At 45.8% G+C, this 21,499-nt stretch overlaps 1 protein-coding gene across 1 annotated transcript in view; it reads right to left on the bottom strand.

The window, feature by feature from the left end:
- The window catches only part of LOC142363274 (SUN domain-containing protein 1-like), a 43,731-nt gene extending 32,091 nt beyond the window's left edge, over positions 1-11,640 (bottom strand). The window contains exons 1-4 of the mRNA XM_075436719.1: positions 11,575-11,640; positions 10,994-11,185; positions 9,469-9,512; positions 4,873-4,969 (exon numbers count right to left, since the gene is read on the bottom strand). Coding sequence (XP_075292834.1) covers positions 4,873-4,949 — 77 coding nt within the window. The 5' untranslated portion in view covers positions 4,950-4,969; positions 9,469-9,512; positions 10,994-11,185; positions 11,575-11,640. The remainder of the gene's footprint in view (positions 1-4,872; positions 4,970-9,468; positions 9,513-10,993; positions 11,186-11,574) is intronic.
- Positions 11,641-21,499: the final 9,859 nt, after the last annotated feature.

Below are 21,499 nucleotides of genomic sequence, written 5' to 3'. Positions count from 1 at the left end.
TGCCACGCTGAGCCACAAATTCAAAATCAGGATGCACTCAGAGTTTCAAGGTAAAGACTCAGCAACACAAGGCAATCACTAACAGATTAAACAGAGCAATTGGCAGGAAAGAAACGTACTAAAACAGAAGTTTAGCCTCAAGCAGAAGCCTCATATTTACACTCGAAGGAAACACTGCTGCGTAGCTGAGCCGAGCTCCTTGCTACAGGGCACTGCGCAGCAGAAGACCAGCTTCTAGAACCACCCAGCATCGTGACCCAAATCATCTAAACCCTCTAGTGCTTTTCTCGAGTGTTCTAGGCTAGCTTTCTTAAGGCGTCTGTCCTTTCTTGGGCCACAGGGATGTACAGAGATGTAACACGTTATTTCAACATTCCTGGGGCTTTTGTTTCTAAAAAAATACAAAAGAGCTGAGCGCAATATTGTCAATGAAAGCAGTTCCTTCTCCCCAAAATCCTAAACAAAAACAAGCAACAAATTAGATCTGAATGAGTAAATTCTACTGTGCAATCTGTATTTGAAATGGAAGTTTTCTCTTTCAAAAATACCTACAAACAGCTCCTATAAAATGTATTGGTACAAAAGCAATCTCATGGAATCTGTTTTCTCACACAAGCGTTAAAGACCCCAGAACATTACAAAGTAATCATGTCATTTGTATTGTAGAATCACGGAATCATTTAGGTTGGAAAAGACCTTGAAGATCATCAAGTTCAACCATAAACATAACACCACCATGTCCACCACTAAACCATGTCCCTAAGCACCACATCTACAAGTCTTTTAAATATCTCCAGGGATGGCGACTCAGCCGCTTCTCTGGGCATTTATCCAGGCCAAACCAAAACAAAGGGTCAGAGCAGCAGTAGTTTGGTCTTGAGTATCTCCCTAAACAGTTGTTTCGGAACTCTGTTTTGCTGTTTACACTTGCCACTAAGCATTTGCCTTTCCTCATCTTCACCCAGGGTTTCTTACAGATACTCAATTCACAAGAACACAAAGTACACAGGACAAGCTGACAGCTGTGTCTAGCCTCCATTTGTTTTTGTTTATGAACACTTGCTGTTATTATCTCAATGAGCATTTGTATCAATTTGAGTTGAAAACATAGCTTGTAATTGGGCTCTATCTACAAAAAAAAGAAACGAAAAAATCATGGGATCTTTTCCTCTTTAAACAAAGACAGAGCCATCTCTCTTGCTTATGCAGGATAATAATTCTCTTCACACTGAAAGTGAAGAGAATTATCCATCCTCTGTCAGCAGGACAGTACCTGCAAATCTCCTAACTTGCTGTCTCACTTTCCACGCTTTGGAAAGCAGCCTTTTACCTTCTACAGACAAGACTACAGTAAACAAAAAGACTCTTGCTTTTCTTTTCACAGGACAGAAATGAACCTGAACATTGATGGTACTCCTATCCAATATGTCTGGCTACCAAAAAAACATATTAAAGGTGGGGTGCAGTAAGCCTACCCTTCTAGACAACCCCTAGAGACTGTGCAGACCCTGGTTGTTTCCACCGACGCAGCTGCCATGGCTGCTGGCAGGTCAGCTGACTGTATCCAGTCCTATGTTTCCAGCTTCTTAGCTATCACCTCCATACCACCTTCACATGAGCTTCTACAGAATAAGAATGTCCTACACTTCAGCATGTTAATTTTCAAGTTATATACTTATAAGTGGAACGAGAACAAGGTCTGCCAATTTTAGCACACCTATAGCTTTGTCTGGAGGTCCTTAAGTGTCATTTATTTTATAAGTATTCCTTGGAATGAAATGGGCAGTAATGCTCTTGTTTATTCCAGATAATAACAGATAAATGCAATACACCTAGAGAACTACAGCTAAAAGGACATCTTCTAACATTGATGCAGGCATATAATCATATGAACGTCTGTATGCTGCTTTCGGACCAGGGCGTTACTTACATTAACTGACCAAGACCACTACCGTGAGTTGTTTAGCTATTGCTCCAATCAGTCCCTGAACACACATAAAAACACCAAAGGATTTTATTCAACTATATTGTAGTAAGTTGCATCTTGATTTAATGCTCTGACACAGGCAAAAAAAAAAAAAAAATCAAACCAAATTCTTATCAATTTAATCTGTATTTGTGAAGCAAAAGAAGTGTTAAAGGCACCCTAGCTGACAAAAACAACTCAAAAGATGACGGTGACTAAAAGGAATGATCAGTCTGAAGAGGAGGGTGTAAATTACGTGTTGACAAGTGGGTGAGATTCACAGGTTTGACTTGCATTTTGAAGAGGATGAAAGTTATTCAGCTATATCAGTTTTTCTGATTTGGACTGGAGGAGTAAAAGCAAAGTAGAAGCACTAGAAACAGATATGAATATACAGTAATCCTAATGAGTATTAATATAAATTCTATTAATAGGTCACACCCAACTCTATTAATATCTTTGTGGTATCTAACTTCACTGTACTTCAGTAGAGCTGCATGCACAAGCCAATTTCTTTAAAGAAACTCAGACAGACTTTGTAAAGATTGATTTGTCAAAGGCAGAACAAGCCAGATCAGAATACAAGCAAAACAAATACAGGTAGGGGGGAAAGGAGAAGGAATGAACTTCAGCACGGAAATATTTCTGATTAGCACCTCTGCCTAACTCGCCCTTTTCGCAGATTCTTCAAGTACTGCTCGACCCAAGGTACGAAGAACTACATCAATAATACATGGCATTCTGCACAGATTCAGCAAGCAGAGAGCGAGTTTGCTCAAAAGACTGTAGTTTACTCTCCTCACACCCTGAAAGCAGGCAGCGTACCAAGTACTTTCCCCTTATTATTTTAATATTTGGGGCATCACAGCATTTTTCAAGAGGAAATACTAAAGACAACACAATAAGTTAATTTCAACCTAGTTTAACTATACTTGCCTTCATTAAATCAGTTAAGCTTCACCTTCTCCAGCTCCATCCATTTCTGAATACCTAGGCCTAGCATAGTTTAACACAGCAAAATGGGAGGTCTGAAAGTTTCAAGACATGTAACCCTTCCCCTCTACAAAGGCCTCTTCACAAGTACTCAGTTTTGTAAAACTATCTGCATTTATGCAGGAAGTCAAACACTCCAACTGTCTTCTACGCAAAATCCACCAACGTCATAACAATATACTCCAGATTTCAAACAGGATTTACCATTCTGCATCCTCCTTTCCTGGCAGGTTAATCTTTGCTCCTGTGGTATTGTTTGCTTCAGTGAGAAACAAAATTCGTATCGGACAAAACAGTGGGCAAGAAAAACACAGCTCAGGAGCGTATTAACCCCAGATTAGTTTAAGCAAGCCACTGAACTTTACTTTGCTAATACTCTTGAAAATGCATACAATGAAACAACAACAAAAAAGAAATTAAATCTTAATTTCTTAAGTTAATAATACTAAGACCTACTTCTTCCCTCTTGTCTGCAAGAAAGATTAGTTGGTGTGAAGAAGACTGTACAGCAGAACACGTTAGTATCATTTCAGACAAATATAACAACCAAGGAAAACAAATGAATGCGATTACAATTTCATGGCTTGTTTTAAGAAAGATATGCTCACAGAGACATAAAAAACGCCGTCTAGACTTTTGCTGCTCACAACAGGGAAAGCTGTCCTCTGTAAAAGAGCTGAAATATTTCAGCCAACCTCTAAGGTACATCTGAAATGCAGAGCTATCCAGAAACAGAAATATAACAGTGAATCTGCTTGCTGACACAAGGCACATAAATGATCTTTCATTGTCCAGCATTCTCTTTCTTTAAATGAGTAAATCTATTTGCATTTAACCAACATTTTACCAATGCTTTTCTAAAAATTCAGGAGGACTTGAGATTTAATTGATGCAACATAAAACACATGCCATTTTGCAACATTACTGACATCAGGCTGCAGCAAGAAAAAGACATGATCCCCAACAATACTGACGATGTCAGTGATGTCTTCATTCTACAGTTTTGCCAACTTCTGTTTTATTGGCAGGTAGCCAAATATTCTCCAATCTAACCTCTGTATTTTAATGCATTAAATACATAACAATGATTTACAGACACAGAACAGAAAAGCAATCTCATACTTCATCCTTACAAACAAGTGTTTTCTTTTTTTTTTTTTTTTAAACAAAGCTAAACCTGTAACTCAGGCTCACTGACGTATACTTGCTTCAAAATACATCTACTAACTCAACCACAAGAAAACCTACACAGATAAACCAGCAGCCACAACCTAAGCTATTAATCTCAAACTCAAGTGGGCATCCCAACATTTATTTTGAATACATAACACGAAAAACTAGGAAACACACTACAGAGATATTTTTAGAAAACTGAAGTGATTTAAGAAAAACAGTATAATAATGGTCAGCTTAATAAAAAGACACAAGAAAAACCAAGTTCAGTAGAATACAGATTTTACGTTAACACAACAAGCAGTTTTGTTAAAAAGAAAAGTAATCAATATGTGACTTCCAGACAAGTTCCACACAAGCGGCAAAGAGTGGGTATCAATCCGTGCTTGAAAGCGAAAACAGTGCCATGTCGCAAAAGAAAACACACATAGAAGTTATAAGACACACCAGAAAGCATCTAAGAACTTTGATGATGTAGTTATAGAAACAACACAGCAATTGTAACTAGGCGGAGACTAGTTATTCATAGCAACTAATGAACACCGAGTCATTATCTTAGTCATTGTCCTGCTAGTTCAACATGTTTCCTCCATTTAGGAGGCAGCAGTTATTTTCAAAACAGACTAGAAAAAGCATGCTCCTTCGAAGACGACAGCTACTTACCATGAAAGCTAAACTCTCCAGAGTCAACAACATTCAAAGAACATACAGTTTCTCTACAAGAAGAAAAGAGTTCTCACCTGAGTGCATACGTATAGCCAGTGTTCTCTGGCAGACAGTGGGGAGGGGTGTACGTGTGTAGACGTGAAAAGTCCATGTTGACTGTTTCAAATCATACTGTAAAAGGTGAAAATAGAGTAATGCAATGACTTGAAATTACGTAAAGCCAATGTAAGAGCCCTTGCACTGTTCAGCCTGTGTTATGAAGTATTGAAATAAAAAAAAGTTACTGTCACCAGAAATACAGAGCTCTCAGTATTTCGGCAGTATTGCTGCTAGTGCTAGATATCCCTTATCATTACTGCTCGAAGCTCAGCGAATTTCTGACCGCAGCTTGCTTTATGATACTCTATTCTCAGCAATTTCCGAGTTCTCTGGAACATTACTGTAGTAAGAGCCAAGCTCTTATCACAACTACACTACAACACTTCCATAGGAACTCAGTTATGCTAGCACCCCAAAAAGTTAAGTATAAAGATTTAAAGAACTACGTAGCCATGCTTTCAGAGATCTCTTCACAATGAGTTTTGCTTTGAAAGCCCATTGAGCAAAGCACAGGCTGTTGCGTGTACCAAAGCGTAACACAGCTGAAACTTGAGACAGTTTTTACATATAGTCAAATCATTTTACTCTACAACCTTTGAACACCATCCACTAAGCAGCAAGACAGCTTCCTTCAGTTCACATCAAATTGTAATATTTGGTATCAGTTAATTTATTCTTGTCATAAAAACACTGAATACACACCCTAGCAGAAGAGCCAACTGCAAAATGACTCACATGGCTAGAGTTAGGTACGTTTTCCAGAATGCCATCCACTTCCATTACAAAAAAGCTACAAACCCAACCCACACTTGTAAAACTTTCCATGGGGTCTCTGAGAGGTACAATAGGTTTAGGAAGCAAATAAAAATTGATGTTGTCATATCAAGAAACTTGCAGAGCTGAATGGGCCACCACTTGTGGTATTATAAACAATTTGAATTTTAAGTTCAAAATATTTGCAAAAAAACTAGAGCCCTTCTCAGTTTTGTTACCCACAAGAAAAGTTTCGCTTTTCTAGAAAAACTTTGATAGTAGGTTATTTGTGGTTAACAAATAGGGATTTGGCTATCCTGGATTTGCATCGTTAGCAAAGCGGAACCCTGGCTATTTTCAGATTATCCTGTTTCAGCATCAGTAAAAGATATTCCACACAACCAAAGTAAGGTAAAAATATCCCTAGCTACACTTCAATTCTTGTAATCAAAACATCAACAAGTATCTCATTTTGGGGATGCATTTTACTATACTAAAGTAACAGTTTTCACTTCTAGAGCTACATACACATAAAAAAAATGGAGACAAAAAGCCCAGAATCACAGGTACAGGTAACAGCAGTTCAAAAGGTAATCTCCACACAGCAATTTAAAGTCAGTCCACCTGTACCCTCCAAATCCTGATGCCAATAACACAGGAGGAGATTACCATTACTACCGAAGCCAGAGTTTCCTTCTTGTTTTTAAAAATCAAAACTTACAGGCCTAAACATCGTAGTTTTCTGAATGCAAGTATCTTCCATGCATTTGTGGAGTTAATGAAAAATAAGGCCTCCCTTCTGCTATTTACACATCTTTTTTTTTTTAATATGCTGGAGGAAGCATTTCCATTAAGTGATCTTTCTCTAAACTTAGTTCATTTGTCCCAGAGCCATAATGCTTTCACTGGCTTGTATATCAAATTTGTTGTTTGTTTAGAGGACGCTTAAATCAGTAGTGCAGAAGTACTGGCAAAGCAGTCTAATTCTATTGCTAGAATAAGCAGCAAATACTGCTAGAATACATAACAACCACTACCACATGTGGAACTGGCGACCAGAGAGTAAAGATTCCCCAGTAATGAAAATGGAAATACAGTGAATTTCAAGATGAGGGATAGCGATAACATCAGGTAGCACTTGTTACAAACAACAACAATACAGATTTCTCAGACATATGCCTACTGAAATTCAAAACTATGATTAAGGTTGATCTTTTTAAATTGGTCCATCCCAACATAAAGATTTTGAAACCACAAGCTAGGGAAAGCTCTGTTTAGTTTCCCCTGGAGCTGATCTTGACTGCTTAGCACACACCATTTCATCGATAAACCTAGTTTTTAACTGTCAGCTCAAGAGTCAATATCATGCTTTTGACCTCCAGCAGTATTTTCCCACATAGAAAGCTAAGCTACACGAGTGAGCTTTCAGCAGCTACCCAGCGCCTCCCTCCGCCACTGCTACCCATCCCAGGGCAAAGGCAGACTTAGAAGGACAACACGTTGCCTCAGTTTCTTTCCTGTTCTTTTCCCCTTCCCCACAAATTCTCTCTTTGCTTGACTTCTGAAGAAATAAAATGCTAGAATTTACATCATATTCCCTACTTCCTAAGGTTTGAAATATATCATTAAAATAGTATTAGATAAAACATGTACTTGACAATGGCATTGCTAACTGAAAAGCCTTGGAGGTATTTATGCATAGGTCCACTAATAGCTGGTTTTCATAGCACCAAGATCTCCGGTAGAGATAACAGGTCTGCCATCTAAACACTCTTCGAAGATTTAGGGGGATTTAGGGGTTTTGTTTGACTCGCTGTTCGTTTGATGCTCTAAAATAAATTCAGACCCAAAGGGAAAAACCTCTACTCAATTTTTCAAAGCAATGAAACAGCCTTAACTGACTTAAGCAGAACTTGAAGATGATCTTCAGAGAAAACCACCACAATTTTCAAAAACAGGCATCTAAAATTTACTCTGAAACTGGATTTTTTTTTTCTTTAAAACCTGGTTGTAGCTCAACAGCTTAATATTAGTTACCTATTTCTTCAAAACAAAACCCACAAAACAAACGATGAACACAATTTATTTAGAAATATTCTGCAAACTTATTACAGCAGAACTTTAGACTACAGAACAGACCAGGGGTGGGTGGAGGACAGTAACTCCCTCTAATCTGTTCACTCCACCTTTCATATCTTAATTCTTCTTGTTTATGAAACTTTCATATACAACTGGAACAGAAAGAGACACTTTATATTTTCTTAGCAAAACATTTTGGAAATTTAAAACCACAAAGCTTGGCAGAGAACCCAAGAGGCAGACCTAGTTCCAGTTTAAACACTTCTGGATTTAGGTACCATAGACCTGCCTGGACTCGGACTCATGTACACTTTTACTATCAGTTTTGTTGCAAGCATTACTGGGCCCAAATGTGAAGTACAAGTTCAGAAGCCCATAAACATCTATTCCTAAGTACTACAGGATGTACCATGAAAGAATCAAGAATGCAGATACATAAAAAAAAATCCCAAATAATACGAATACATTTATAAGACAACCTAAAGACAATTAAAGAGAAGCACACATTTCAGCTAGAATGCAAGCGGACACTAAATGTGCCTCAACTCACAAGCTAACTTCCATGTTCCTGCAGAGGAGACAGCTGGATTATCTGCAGTTTTAGGGAAGCAGACAACAACAATAATCTCAAGTACTGTCTCTCCCTTGCAATTCAACTGAATCAGTGCTACAACAGAGCAGCAGATTAGAAGGCCAGTAGATGACACGGGTTCTGACTTGGGCAGAACACAGGGAAGCAGAGGGACTCCTGCAATCAGCACAGCATAATCTACCTCCACACAAAGTTCCTTGGCTGTCTCCAGAGGATGGGGGCTATGAAGCATCTGAGTGACACGAGGCTGCACCACTACCTCGTAAGTCTCTCTATCTGGAAATCACTTTCAGCACCAACCAGCCACAAAGAAACCCCAGTAGCACTGCAGCAAACTTTGGTGGAAGGCGATGAGATGCTCTGATAGTGGCCTTTAAGCACAGAAGTAGCACCAAATACACGTTGTAGATGCACTACAAGTGGCAAGCACAACTGTGAACCCCCACTTACATCTTTTTGGGTACATAAAGACTTCCACCAACATACTACCTAGGCATTTCCTCACAAACACCCTTGGGACAAAGGAAGCGGTAAATTGCCATTTCACAAACGGGACCTGGCAGAGTAGAAATACTCACCAGGAAGACTGTTACAGAATGAGAAAATTTGCAAGAAAGACTGTCTTTTTATTTTTACATTACAAGGGGTAAAAAAATGTATACATTTAAAATCTTACAGAGATGTTGGTAGTACTTCATGCAGAACCTATTCTATCCTTGTATTTTAAAGCAAACAAAGTTTAAGTCATGACAACATACTAATTCCACCAAAGTTAGCAGACTTTTGGGCAAATTATTAATAAACAATGAAACTGGAGCACGCAGCCCTACCGGCTCCTGAGAGCAAGCTATTTTTATTCGTAATTTCAAATGTTATTTTCCACTATTATTCAGAATAAGCAGTAAAATTACTTTTTGGTAAGAAAGGCAAATTCCTAAATAAATATACTCCACGAAGCATGCTTCCACATACCCGATTAACTACTAGCTGAAACAGGCTGAAGAGCAAAGAACTCCAAGCTACATCAACGTTTTATTAAAACACACATTCTCAAAACAGCAGCACCCCTTTAAAACAAAACCACAACAAAAGCAAGCAACCCCCAAAACCCCGCGGAATAAAATCGGCACTTTAAACGAGCTGTTACCATGGAGCGTTACGGCAGAGATCCCCGAGCACAGGTGCGTGATGCTGAGGGGAGGAAAGAGAGAGGCTGTTCAGCCCGGCGGCGGTGCTGCGCCCTGCCCGCCCGAGGGCTCTGCGGGAGGAAGGCCGGCAGCAGGCAGCTCCGCACCGCGCTCCGCCCGCCCTCCGCTCGCACCCGGCATCCCCAGCCCGCCCGCGGCTGAACGCGCCGAGCCCGCCGCCCGCGCCTCACCAGGCCCTGCCCGCCGCGCTCCGCTCACGGCCGCCCCACCGCCCTCGGCCAGCCGCCCGGGGCCGGGCGCTCCCCAGCGCGGCGGCGGGCGGCGGGGGCGGCCCGGGCTCAGGGCGCGCTCCCCGGCGGACGGGACGTGCCGGGCCATGCCACACCGCGGGGCCCAAAATGGCGGCGCGGGGCCGACAAAGCCCGCGGGCCCGGCGGAGCCGCCCCTGTCACTCTGCGGCGCCGGCCGAGCCGATGAACCCCCGCGCTGCCGGGATCCCACCCCTCGGCTCGCCGGCCGGCAGCCACAGGCGATCGGCCTCAACGCCCCGCGTCCCCAAAACGCTTCGCTTGCCCAAACCCACCAGTTAATGGTCGAACAGAGGAACACCCAACATCTTCCTCCTCATAACCAACTCCTACACCTGAGCACCTCAGGGTCCACAGCGCTGACCGTCACCGGGCCAGAGGCCAAGCAGCACGGATTTCAGGGGGGATGTGTATATATATTTGTATATATATTTATATATATACACACACACCACATGTACTAACACATCGGTGTACACAGCTCACTAAACTGGTCACACAGCCCTCCACACAGATCACAGCGAAAAAGCCTGCAGCTCGCCTCCATAGCGTTCTTTTGGAAATCAAACAGTAACCCACCCACAGGTGAGCAGGGAAATCGGACATTAAATCTGAAATTCAACAAGAGCCTCAGCCTCTACCAGCCAGTTGCAAGGCACCAAGAAAAAACCCGTTTTGAAGTAAGCAAGGAAAGATTTCATTTCCTTTTTGTGAAACGTTAAACTGAAAACCAGTCGGTGGGATGGGGGGATGGCGAGTACCTCAGAGACACGGAGCCTGGGATTTGCTAGCTAAGACTCTCCTTTCCTGTAACATATTCTAAGCAATACCTTTTTTTTAATCAACGAAGAAACATAAAATACGGCAAATCAAGTACTTTTTCTTCCCAGCAGACACAAAACTTCTTGAGAGGGTCAGAAAACAGGCGCTGCCTCGAAGCAGTTTTGTATTTCGGACACTTCCACCCGTGGCTGCCGGAGCGCAACCAAAGGCGCCCAGCGCATCGCAGCTCCGCCGCCTCAAAACACGCGCCACGCCGCAACGTCACGTGCCGCAGCAGAGCCACCAGCGCTCGCTCAGCGAGCGACCCCGAGCCCTCGCCCAGCAAACCCCCGCCTGTCCACCACCGCCCTCCCCTCAGCGCGGCTCGCCCACGCCCGCTGCCCGCAGGTGACAGCCGCGGGACAGCGCAGGCCGGCTCGGCACCGCACCTCACCTTCGCGCCGAAGCTCGGCAGCCGCGGCGAGCCCGCCGATCAGCTCCAGCCCAAGGTGGAGGGGGGCGGGTTACAGCTGCCTCCGGCCAGAAAGCAGTCCCAGTGCCAGCCGAGAGGCAGCCGGGCACCCACGGCACAGCTTCGCCTCTCTCCTCTCCGGCTTCGCCGCGCCGAGCCGCGGAGCTCCGAGCCCTGAAGGGAGAGGTCAGAGCTTGACCCGACGCCCCCTTCCCGGGACCGCCAGGCCGGACGCCGCCCGAGCTGAGGGGGAGCCGGTCGGGTGGGCGCACGGGGGTGCAGGCCGAGACGCGCCGCCTCGAGGGCTCCCACGCGTGTAGCTGCCCACCGCGGCCCTGCCCGCCGGAGCCCGTCTCGCCCGGGACCGGCAGTCAGCGGGCGACGGGCAAACGGGGGCGGGAGGGCGGCCGGCGCCGCGCTGTTCGCCAGCGCCCGCTCCGAGGAAGGGCGGGGGTAACGCGGCCTGACCCCGGCGGGAAGGAGGAGCGCGGGGGGGGGGGACCCGACCCGCCCCAGCGCGGCCGCGGGGAGGGAGAGATCGCACGCACGCGGGGCCGGGTTACCTGGCGCCGGAGGAGCGAGGGGAAGACCCGACCGCTACTGGCGACGGCTGAGATTGGCCTCGCCCCGCCCCCGCGGCGCGTGCCGCCAGCGCCCCCCCTCTGCGGCCCGCTCCGCCCACCGGCAACCGCCCCTCACGCCCCGCCCACCGGCAGCCGCCCCTTGCGCCCGACCCTCACAGCGCCCCTGGGGCGGGGCTGCCCCTCCCCTCCCCTCAGCGGGCACCGGCCCGGCTCCCCTCGCCCCACCCCGGGCTCTGCCCGCCCGCAGCCCCGACGCCCCCTGCCTCGCCTCCCGCCTCCACAAAATGGAGGCGCGGGTGCCTCTGGAGTGGGGCGTGCTGAAGAGGCGAGGGGCGTCGCCTCCGGCTGTCACTGCGACCTCTGCCGCTTGGGTCCCCGTGGGTTTCCTTCCCCCGAGTTTCTGCGGCTCCCCTCGCTCTCTCCTTCCCACTCGGCCTTTTTTGGATATTATTTCCCTTTCCCTTGCCGTGCTCCTCCGAGGCTCCTGGCGCAGCTCGCCCAGCCCCTCGGCGGGAGGTACGCGCTCGAGCGAGCCTTGCCGGTGCCGACACCGCTGGGCCACCGCAGGAGAAAGAGAGGCCTGAAACAAGCCCCATCCTTCAAATATTTGGGGAACCTGTACGAATAAGTTCAACTTCAAATCTTGGTCTGACTCCCGTTTCGTTAAACGTTCGGTCTCCCCGCGCCTGCAGCTCCCCGGCGGGCATCACGGTGCTGCGCCGTGGGCGAGGACGGTTCGCATGGCGGCAAATGGAAGGACAGGGGACGTGTCCCTTGAGAAAGGTTAGTCAGGCCAAACAATTGTTATTTACTTGTGTGTGCGAGAGAAATGACTCAGCTTGCTGGGAAAGACTGGGTAGTAAATAGGTAATTACCGGATAAACAAATAGACTTTCTGTATTTGTCTGGATACCAAATGGGTAAAAGTAGCTAATCCTTAAGAAACAGAAAAGGATGCAGAATAACGACATCCACATAAGACATTAGCTGATGCCGATGTAGCGCTAATTTTAGGTAGTTACTGTTTATTTTACAAGAGCTTTGCTCTAGCTACCTGAAAGTTTTGAGCTGCTGCAGCCACAGTTGGGCTGATCCCAGCAGCTCTTGGGAGCCAGCGCGGCTCGGGCAGACACGCGGCCCCTCGCCAGCCGCCTCCTCCCGGCAGACGGCCGAATGCTCTGAGCGGGGGGAATCGCCTCGCGTGTCTGACCACCCCTTCTCTTTCTGTACACCCAATTTTCTTGTCTTTAGATGATGTTTAAGGGCTGAAGATAGTCAGGGCAAAATCCCTCCTTAGTTTAAACCTCTCTGAAACTGTTCGGTGCTATACAGCCAGCCCCTCCGGAGATGTTTCTCCCCACGTTCGCCTGGCTGCTCTGGCAGGGCGAGGCATGTTGCGATCCCCGGGCCTCGCTCCAGCTCCCCGGGCTGCTCTGACTTGTCCCAAACAGTGTTTTTTCCATCAGGACCAGGCCAAGAGGCAGGAGGAGGATGGCTTACACTCAGCTTTCCCTCTGCTCCTCAGCTACGAGGAGCAACTGGCTTCTAGGATTTAAGAGAAACTTTGTTGGACGGCCCAGCTTTGTGAGAAGAAGCTGGTACACGCAGGGAGTTAATTTTTTCATATTTCAGAAGAAACTGCTCTGAGGCAAATGAAAATTGAGTTTTTCAGCATTCAACAACGAGCTCTGAACGTAAAGTGGTCTCACTTTACTGGCTAAGATGAAGTCTGTAGGAAAATGGTCAATAAAGATAAAAATCGATCATATTAAAAACGTTTCAGTTTTACCACTGTAGAGGGCAGTTAGGGATTTAGGGAAAAAAGCTTTCTTAACCAACACTAGGTGTAGGAAACCGCAGTACAAGGCCAAACCAGTCCAAGGTCCACATCTCGCTAGTCCTACCCCTGCTTTCCATCTCTTCCCATGGTGATTCCCGCATTTTTGCTTCCTTCCCTTCCCAGTGTGATTCCCAGCCCCGTGGCCAGCGCATGCCCGCACTCTCACGGAGCAAACCCGTGCTGCTCCACGTTCTGCCCCTTTCTATCAAAATGTGCGGGTCCCCGCAGCAATCAAGAGTCTAGACCGAATGTGACAGAAACCAGTGTGACGAGGTGCTTCTGGCTGGTGATATGGGGTACTGGGCGCAGCATGCTGCCACGTGGGTTGGAGAGGCTGGGACGTCGCTCTTCCCGGGTTACGGAGGGCCAGCGCTCCGTGGTTACGTACATCACAGCGCGGGGTGCCTGGAGGCATCACTGCGCGGGCTGGGGGACTGCTGAGTGCGGGACGGTGCTGGCTCGGCGAGGGGACTGGGGCACTGCTGCGAAGCCTGAAGGTGGTGGGGCTGGGGAAGGGCTGGAGTCGCGGGGAGCCCAGCAGCAGCCGAGGGACGGGTGCTGGGGTCAGGGTGCTGCCGCAGCGCGGGGCAGGGCTGTGCTGGGCAAGGGGGATGCTGCGGATCTGCTCCTTCGTGTGAGAAAGCATGGTGACCTTTATGTCCAAGGCTGGGAAGATGATCATATCTATGCACTAGCACGAAAATCACCTAAAACTTCTGGAAGTCTGATTTCTTGCTCATCAAAGAAAAAGTTTCTCACCATCTGCATCACGCTTTATGGCTAAACTCATCAGGCCCTTTCTCCACACCATCACTGCTGTCAGCCAAAGGCAATGGGTGCTCCACACAGAGCAATTAGGTTATCAGTTGAAAGGGGGCTGCTAAGCACTCCAGTTTTGCCACTAGATCCTCCCATCCTCCTGACTTACAGGGGATTTCAGATGTTAAGGAGAAAAGCCGATTACATGGCCGGAGGAGCAGCCCTTCTCACAGCTCTCATCTGCTGTTTCATCTCAGTTACCGCTGCTGGTGAGCTTCCCTGGGGGACTGATCTCAGCAAACGGACACAAGCCTGAAAGCCGTCACCAGGCGGAATACGGCGACCCAGACAGAGCTCCCGCATAAACAGGCAGCTGTGCAGGTCTCTGGCTGCAGGGAGTGCCCGAGCCTGTCACTGGTATGGGAGGGCAGCAGGCAGAACGCCTGCGTGCGCTGTGACCAGGTGGATGATCTGCTCGTCCTGGTGGCAGAGCTTAAAGAGGAGGCAGAAAGGTTCAGGAGCATCAGGGAGTGCGAGAGGGAAATAGACTGGTGGAGCCATGCCCTGCCACCCCCGAAACAAGCGCAGAGGATGGACGTTCCGCAAGAAGCAGAAGATCCCCTGCCCTCTCGCCACCAGGCTGAAGGAGAGCACCTGAGAGACAGCGGGGAATGGAAACGGGTCCCTGCTCGGGGCGGCAGGCGAATCCCCTCCCGGCCTCCCTCTCCACCCCAGGTGCCCTGACGCAATAGGTATGAGGCAATGGAACCGGAGGGGCAGGCAAATGATGAGGCGGACGAAGGCCCACGCACGGGCTTGCCCAGACCTAGGCAGTCAGCCCCACGCATCACGACTGCCTCCACGAAGAAAAAGGCAAGATTCCAGTCTTCTAGGCTTTCCGGCATATACAAAAATCGAGAACAAAATGCACAACCGTAAAACCAGTCCAAGCTGAAGTGCTGGAGATTATTCGGCAAGTTTCCCATGCACTCTGAACCGATAAAGGCAGGTATATTCCGGATGTCCCCAGTCAGAAAACACTCTCAGTTCCACTATTTGGAATGCGTTTTCACTTTTCTCCTGCAGAAGGAAAAAACAAACACACAAACCAGGGTTCGGTTTGGAGTATAAACAGGTGCAACTGAAGGCGCTTTCCTTCATTCCTGCAACTACCAACTTTGATTAATAACTGAGTGATGCCTTGGGAACCTTCTGCCACTTGGAACAGAACCTTCTTTGCCTTACAACCGGTTTGTTGGTTTTTTTTTTTTTTTTTGTGAAGGGAGTAAGAAGCAGCATGAAGCAGACTCCTCATACGTTCGGTATCTTCACACCACTTGTGTCCACCTGGCACAAAACTTTCCTCCCCTCTAAACTATCCGAACCTTAGGTTTTGAGGCAGATCAGTAGCTACTTTCCACCTCAGTTTCTACGGTGCCCAACAGAGAATGAAGCCTTTTTCCTTCACTGCTCATTGTGCACTACCCTAGAAAATATGCGTGTGCTTCTTCTGACACTTGAAATCTTCTCATCCAGACTTACCATCACTGGAAAGGTCTGCAGTGGTTCTCCGTCTTGGTCGTAGACATACTGTCCTAGAAGCTTGCCGCCTTCTTGATATTCATTATCTAGACCCTACAACAACAGGAGAAAGACGTTTGCTTCCATCACATTTCAAGTCAAACCAAAGCCAGAAGCATGCCTACCTAACTGCCTGTCAACGCAAGTCTCTGAAACCGAGGTCAGAATACTTCCCGTGGAACTTCATGCTTCTTCAGCCACAGCTCTGCATTTGACTTTCCTGAACTGCAAAGAGCTGTGCTATGTTTGTATGTTGCTGTTTTCACGGTCAAACCCCATCATTTCCATGGCACAACCAAGATCGCAGTGGACAATGTAAAATGCTCAGGACAAACAAGAATGAGAAAACAGCAACATCACAAACAAGACGGAAGCCAAGATTCAGATGCTTGCAGACGGCGGCTTCAGCATTTAATGGAGCTAGACAAATGTTCTCAGGTATCACAGCTACACTCTGATGTAGCCTGTGGTCTTCTGTTCTGCAGTCCTGCCTAAGCAGCTGTGGTGCTAGTTAAAATCAATTTAAAACACACTGAAGGCACATCACAGACAAGGTGCAAAGCCAACACTGGGGAGGGAGAGGGTAAGCAGTAGGAGTGGTGGAAGGATGGAACATTTCGAGTGTCCGAAAGAACGATACCAAATCAAAAACAATCACCTCCCTCCAAAAACACTTACTACTGTATAAAGCAGGAAAAAAAGAAACAGCTCCCTCAAAATTAGCTGCAACACTTCTTATTCCTAATCTCAAAGCTGATTACAAAAACAGCAATTTTAAAAGCAAGCAGTTTCTCTCCTTAGCTGTCCTCCCTTCAGTCCTTATTTTCCAAGATCTGCGCCACAAATATTCTTTATGCATACAAATATCCTCTGAAGTTCACAGACAGACTTACATATACTGCAAAGCTCCTCAGAGCACTGGAGATCTCTCCTGTTGCTGAAAGTGCTTTTGGGATGTGTTCCAACGTAAAGGCAGTCGGATAGATCTTCCTTGAAAGTCAAACTACGAGACACCCCTGTGATCCTTTGAAAGCCCAGCAGTTTCCTGGATACGTGTCTGGCTAGACAGGAGGAAAGGGGAGAGAACAGGATGGAACACAACAGCAACAACAAAACCTGCAGCCACAAGCATTTTGCCAGAAAGAGTTGTGGCGAATTCTGAATTATTAGGGACAGTCTTAGAGAGTAAGTGGCAGAATATGATCTATTTGGTAGCATTCTTCAGGGAGACAGCACATCCTCCCGAACAGCCAGCAGCGTTTTGAAGATCCGCCTGGAGACTACTTCACAACAGGAACCCTCCCAGTGCTCACACTCTGCAGAAGTCCAGTGTACCACCCAAGCCTCCTAGCAGGGTCCTCGTTTTGCTAGAAGACGACTTGAGCAGTGCCCAGCAACTACCAGAAGAATGGCACTCTTGGGAACATCGTTCAAAGGACCCGTGCCCCACAGTGTGCTGCAGACAGAAACATCCAGCATCCAAGAAACAATCCAAACCCCTCAGCACAAAATAACATTGCTGAATTTCTTCACTCGGCCTTTAATTACCTGAATCACCGCCCTTGGAGGCTGAGAGAGGTACCACAGAGGAATTCCAAAGAGGCTGATCACTGCTGGTTTGGTGTCATAGGTTTCAGAACAGCGAGCACTCAGAATGCTGCCACCTTAAAAAAGATGTATCAGGTTAGCCGAAATAATTACTCATTTCTTCCTGAAGACTTTTCAGCCAGAGATTTGTACAAAGCTTCGTGAACATACCAGTTCTTTTCCTCAAAACCAACTAGTAAAGATACTGTTCAAGTCTAGTCATTGGCTGGGGATACAATGCTTCTATCAAGTACAGTGTTCTTTTCAGAATGTTCAAGGCTTTTCACCTCAGAGGGCTAAAACATACACATTTTCCCTAGCGAGTTCAGTGGTGCGTACACCCCACGCAAGCAGATCTTTCGACATTTTTAGTAGATACTATAAATAACACGAATTGTGAAAGTGGAGTTTCCTCCACTATTTACCTGCAGATTCCAAGGCGAAATCCACCATACCAGTCTTGTCTTGAGAGAAAAGTTTCAGGGCATTGTTTACAATAGTCTGGGCTTGCTACAGATATACACATAGAAGAGGAGAAAGGGAAGAATTTAATAATATCAACTGATAAAGTAATTGTTCTACACACATCTGTATACATGTAGAATAAGCATCTTTTTGAGATGCTGCACTCCATCGCAAGTCTTTGAAAGCCTCTCTCAAGACAGAGGCCATTTTTAGTGCATGGTTTTTTGGCTTAAAATACAAATTCATACTGCATATTGACTGGTGCTTTCTTCAAAAGTTGCATTCTTTCCCCCACCTTCCCAAGACCCTGAGCTGCATTGCTTTGGTATAGCTGTTTTTTGGGAATTCTGCAATTTTCAAGATAGCATACTTTGGAAAAAAAAAACAACATTCGCAACAGGCAACAAGCAATGCTGTAAGCGTACGCTTCATCAAGCATTTTCTGTAGTTCTCCCCATTTCAATTCATGTTCTAAACATCTCTTCAAGTCACTGACGTTTATATTGACTGCGATGCTCCAAAAAATGCCTAGAAAAGGACTCCTGACGGTTTTAGTTGAACTTGCGAGAACTTCAACTCACTCACCGCTTCTGTGATTCCACGAACCCCTGCATTAGTCACAGCCTTTGTTACTACTGCAGATGTTAGCTTTTGGCTTGTCACAGACATATGGAGAGCGATCTTCTGGAGGATCTGCAACTCTAGATCCCGCAGAAAAGGCTGCAAATTACTTTTGCTCACAAAATTGGACGCAAGCCTGAATCAAATGGCTAGTAATCTGCATTACTAAAACAGGATACGTCGATCACCACCCAAAAGCACCAACAACTGACTATCTTACCTTTTGCTCCAGTCTCGCATCTTGAGGATGTTGACCCATCATATTTCTTATTAGCGTCAATGTTTTGCTTTTGTCACTTTTCTGGGCAACCTGATCTTGAAGGTTCTGGAGTAGAAGCATCACTTTGCTATATTTTTCATCAAGGTGATGGTATCTCTCAGACAGAAAGGCCATTTGCTTTTCCAGCTCACTTTCACGACCAGAGGCAAAGATGTTGATGGTACCCTAAGGTATACAGAATTTTTTTTTTAATATATGTAAAGATCAAGAGATTTATTCACATTAGCCTTGTGTGTCAAGTAGTTCTTGCCAAATATTGAAGGCATGGCAGTTAAGAAGTCTTCCAAGACATCAGAGTTCTTCCCTAGGCTGTTCTCCCTTACCTCTGGAGGTTGCACAGAGTGCAAAGAATCAGCCTGCGGTTCACGAACACGGAGAGAGTCCTCTGTTCTCTGTATTCTATCAATTTTGATCCAGTTCAACGAAGGTAATAGTAAGAAGAAGCCATCAAACCCCCAGAACCATATACCTAGATCACAAACAAAAGGCAAAAAGGGTGTTCAAGAGAATTCCCCCTGAAGACTGCTTAGATCCACAGGTCGTCTTCCTACTTCGTGACACAAGCTACCTTAAGTTTGCAAGGTAGACGTCACACAGCGCACACTACTCCAGTCTGAACAAAAATCAGTATGAGCCAGCTTTCAAACTGTGAAGTCAAGCACTCAAGCACATTGGGGAACATCCATCAGTACCGCTCACACCGTTGTATGGCAGGCAGCTTGCGCTTATGTCTCATGGTATATCCTCGGTCTCATACTACTGCGTCCCTGGGACCTAGATCTCATTTACCAATTAAGACAGGCCGTGCTCACTGAAGGCAGATGTAAAAACTGCTTTTTATCTCCATGGAAAATATCTTTGGCAGCTTCCTGCTCCGCCACCATCATCGCGGCTGCATTCGATGCGGCCGAGGACAGGGGTCTCTGGCAGCGGAAGGAACCCCAAGCCCCAGCATCTCAGGCACGAACTGGGGAGAGGGTATTGCAGACCGCTGAGACCCAGCGGGGGGAGAGAGAGGAAGGGGGAGAAGGCGTTTGGCAACAAAGCCCCTGCGCCTGCCCCTCGGGCAAGGGGCACTCCTTGGGTTTTACTGGTGTAGCGATCGCAGCAGGTGATCAAAAATAGAGGAAAGAAACTTTTATTTCTTCTTTCAAACATTACGTGCACTTTCAAAAATTAAAACTCTTTTATTTAAACATCTCAACAGCATCTTGTCAGTTTGGAGGCAGCAGAGAAGAACAGACATTTTGAAAAGCATCTTACAAAAATACATTGCACAAAGTCCTCTCTTGCTTTTTTAAAAATAAGTTAGTGTTGTTCAAAATATTCCCACCCCAGCTACCCAGTTTCAATTCATACAGGATAATGCTGATTTTAAATATGTAGTCTATAATATGAAAACACCTGTACATGTGTCACATAGCTCCTCTGCGTAGGCCACAGGTTCTCTGTCTAGCTCCAGTGAAAAGAAGTTCTTCACAGGGAGATGTTTGGTGGTTTGTTTTTTTTCAACATTTGAGGACTGTTGTGCAACATACATAACTATTCAGAAAACCAGTCAGCAGTTCCATGTGTTAACAGTTCATGCCTAACTATAAAATGTATTATAACAGCAAGATAAAATTTTGCATACACATGCAGTTCGGAATCTTTTCTGAAAAAAGTATCTTCAAAGTAGCAATCCTAAGCAGGGTAATGAGCAGTTTCATCTCATTCTAGATGGCAATGCTGCTTCTGAGAGCAAGACACCACAGTAGCCTTCTCCCCCCCGCCTCGGGTTTCTGGGGATGATCTAAAGAACGCCCGTGTGTTTCAGCACAGCAGTACTGAGCAGACATCCCTCTTGTAAATGGGAAGTAGCAAGGTTTAGTTCAGTCGTGTTTTCCACATATTGCGTTCTCACAGTGCAACGCTCACCAAGTAAAACAATGAACCAGCCTAAGGAATTCGTGTCCTGAAGAGATCACTTTTGACAAATTAAGATTGTTTAATTGCTGTATAGTAATGTTTATTAAGCAATTTTGCAGGTTTATCAGTCCAGTCCAGTCAGTCAGGACAGCAAGGTCAATTTGGAATTAACACTAAAGAACAACAAACTGGCGAAGTTGCTATGGTAAAACCCCTTAAAATAACTTCAGTTAAAAGTTGTCACTGACTTGGAGCAATTCATGACCACAAATCACAGCAAAGCACTCTTGGTTGCTGGTGTTTAAACTAGTTTTGGTCATGTTAACTTTCCCTGACATGTATCAAAGCCCTTTCAGATCCACCAAAATGGTCAAAACCAAGGGTCAACAGAAGGACACCTCAAGCCACAGTCCGTGTTTACAATATACCACCGTTTTTGGCCTATGGTGCCAAGCTGACAGAAGGCTGCAGAGAAGTCCTAGATTTTTAAAAAACGGATTCCTAGTGATAGAAGGTGCTTTCTTTTAAAAAACCCTATACATTCATTTATAATAAAATAGGTGTCACCTGTTTGCCAGCTGGGCTTTATGAACCAGAGTAGTTTGCATGCATTGTTTCTTTCAGCATGGACACAAAAATAGAAAGCAAACTGGGAACTGCAAACCAAGCACTAGAGCAGATAAAAATTATTTTGTTGTACAGTTATGCTGACAGTCTTCTGTCTCTATCAGAGGATCAACAGTTCTGCAGTGTCTATCTTGCATCCTTGTCTTTTAAAGACTCCAGTGTTCTAAGCTTTCCGGCATATACAAAAATCGAGAACAAAATGCACAACCGTAAAACCAGTCCAAGTTGAAGTGCTG

The sequence above is a fragment of the Opisthocomus hoazin genome, chromosome 15, assembly GCF_030867145.1.
Source record: "Opisthocomus hoazin isolate bOpiHoa1 chromosome 15, bOpiHoa1.hap1, whole genome shotgun sequence".
Classification (NCBI taxonomy): domain Eukaryota; kingdom Metazoa; phylum Chordata; class Aves; order Opisthocomiformes; family Opisthocomidae; genus Opisthocomus; species Opisthocomus hoazin.
The sequence above is the reverse complement of the archived record's forward strand: the minus strand, read 5'-3'. Positions and strand labels throughout refer to the sequence as shown.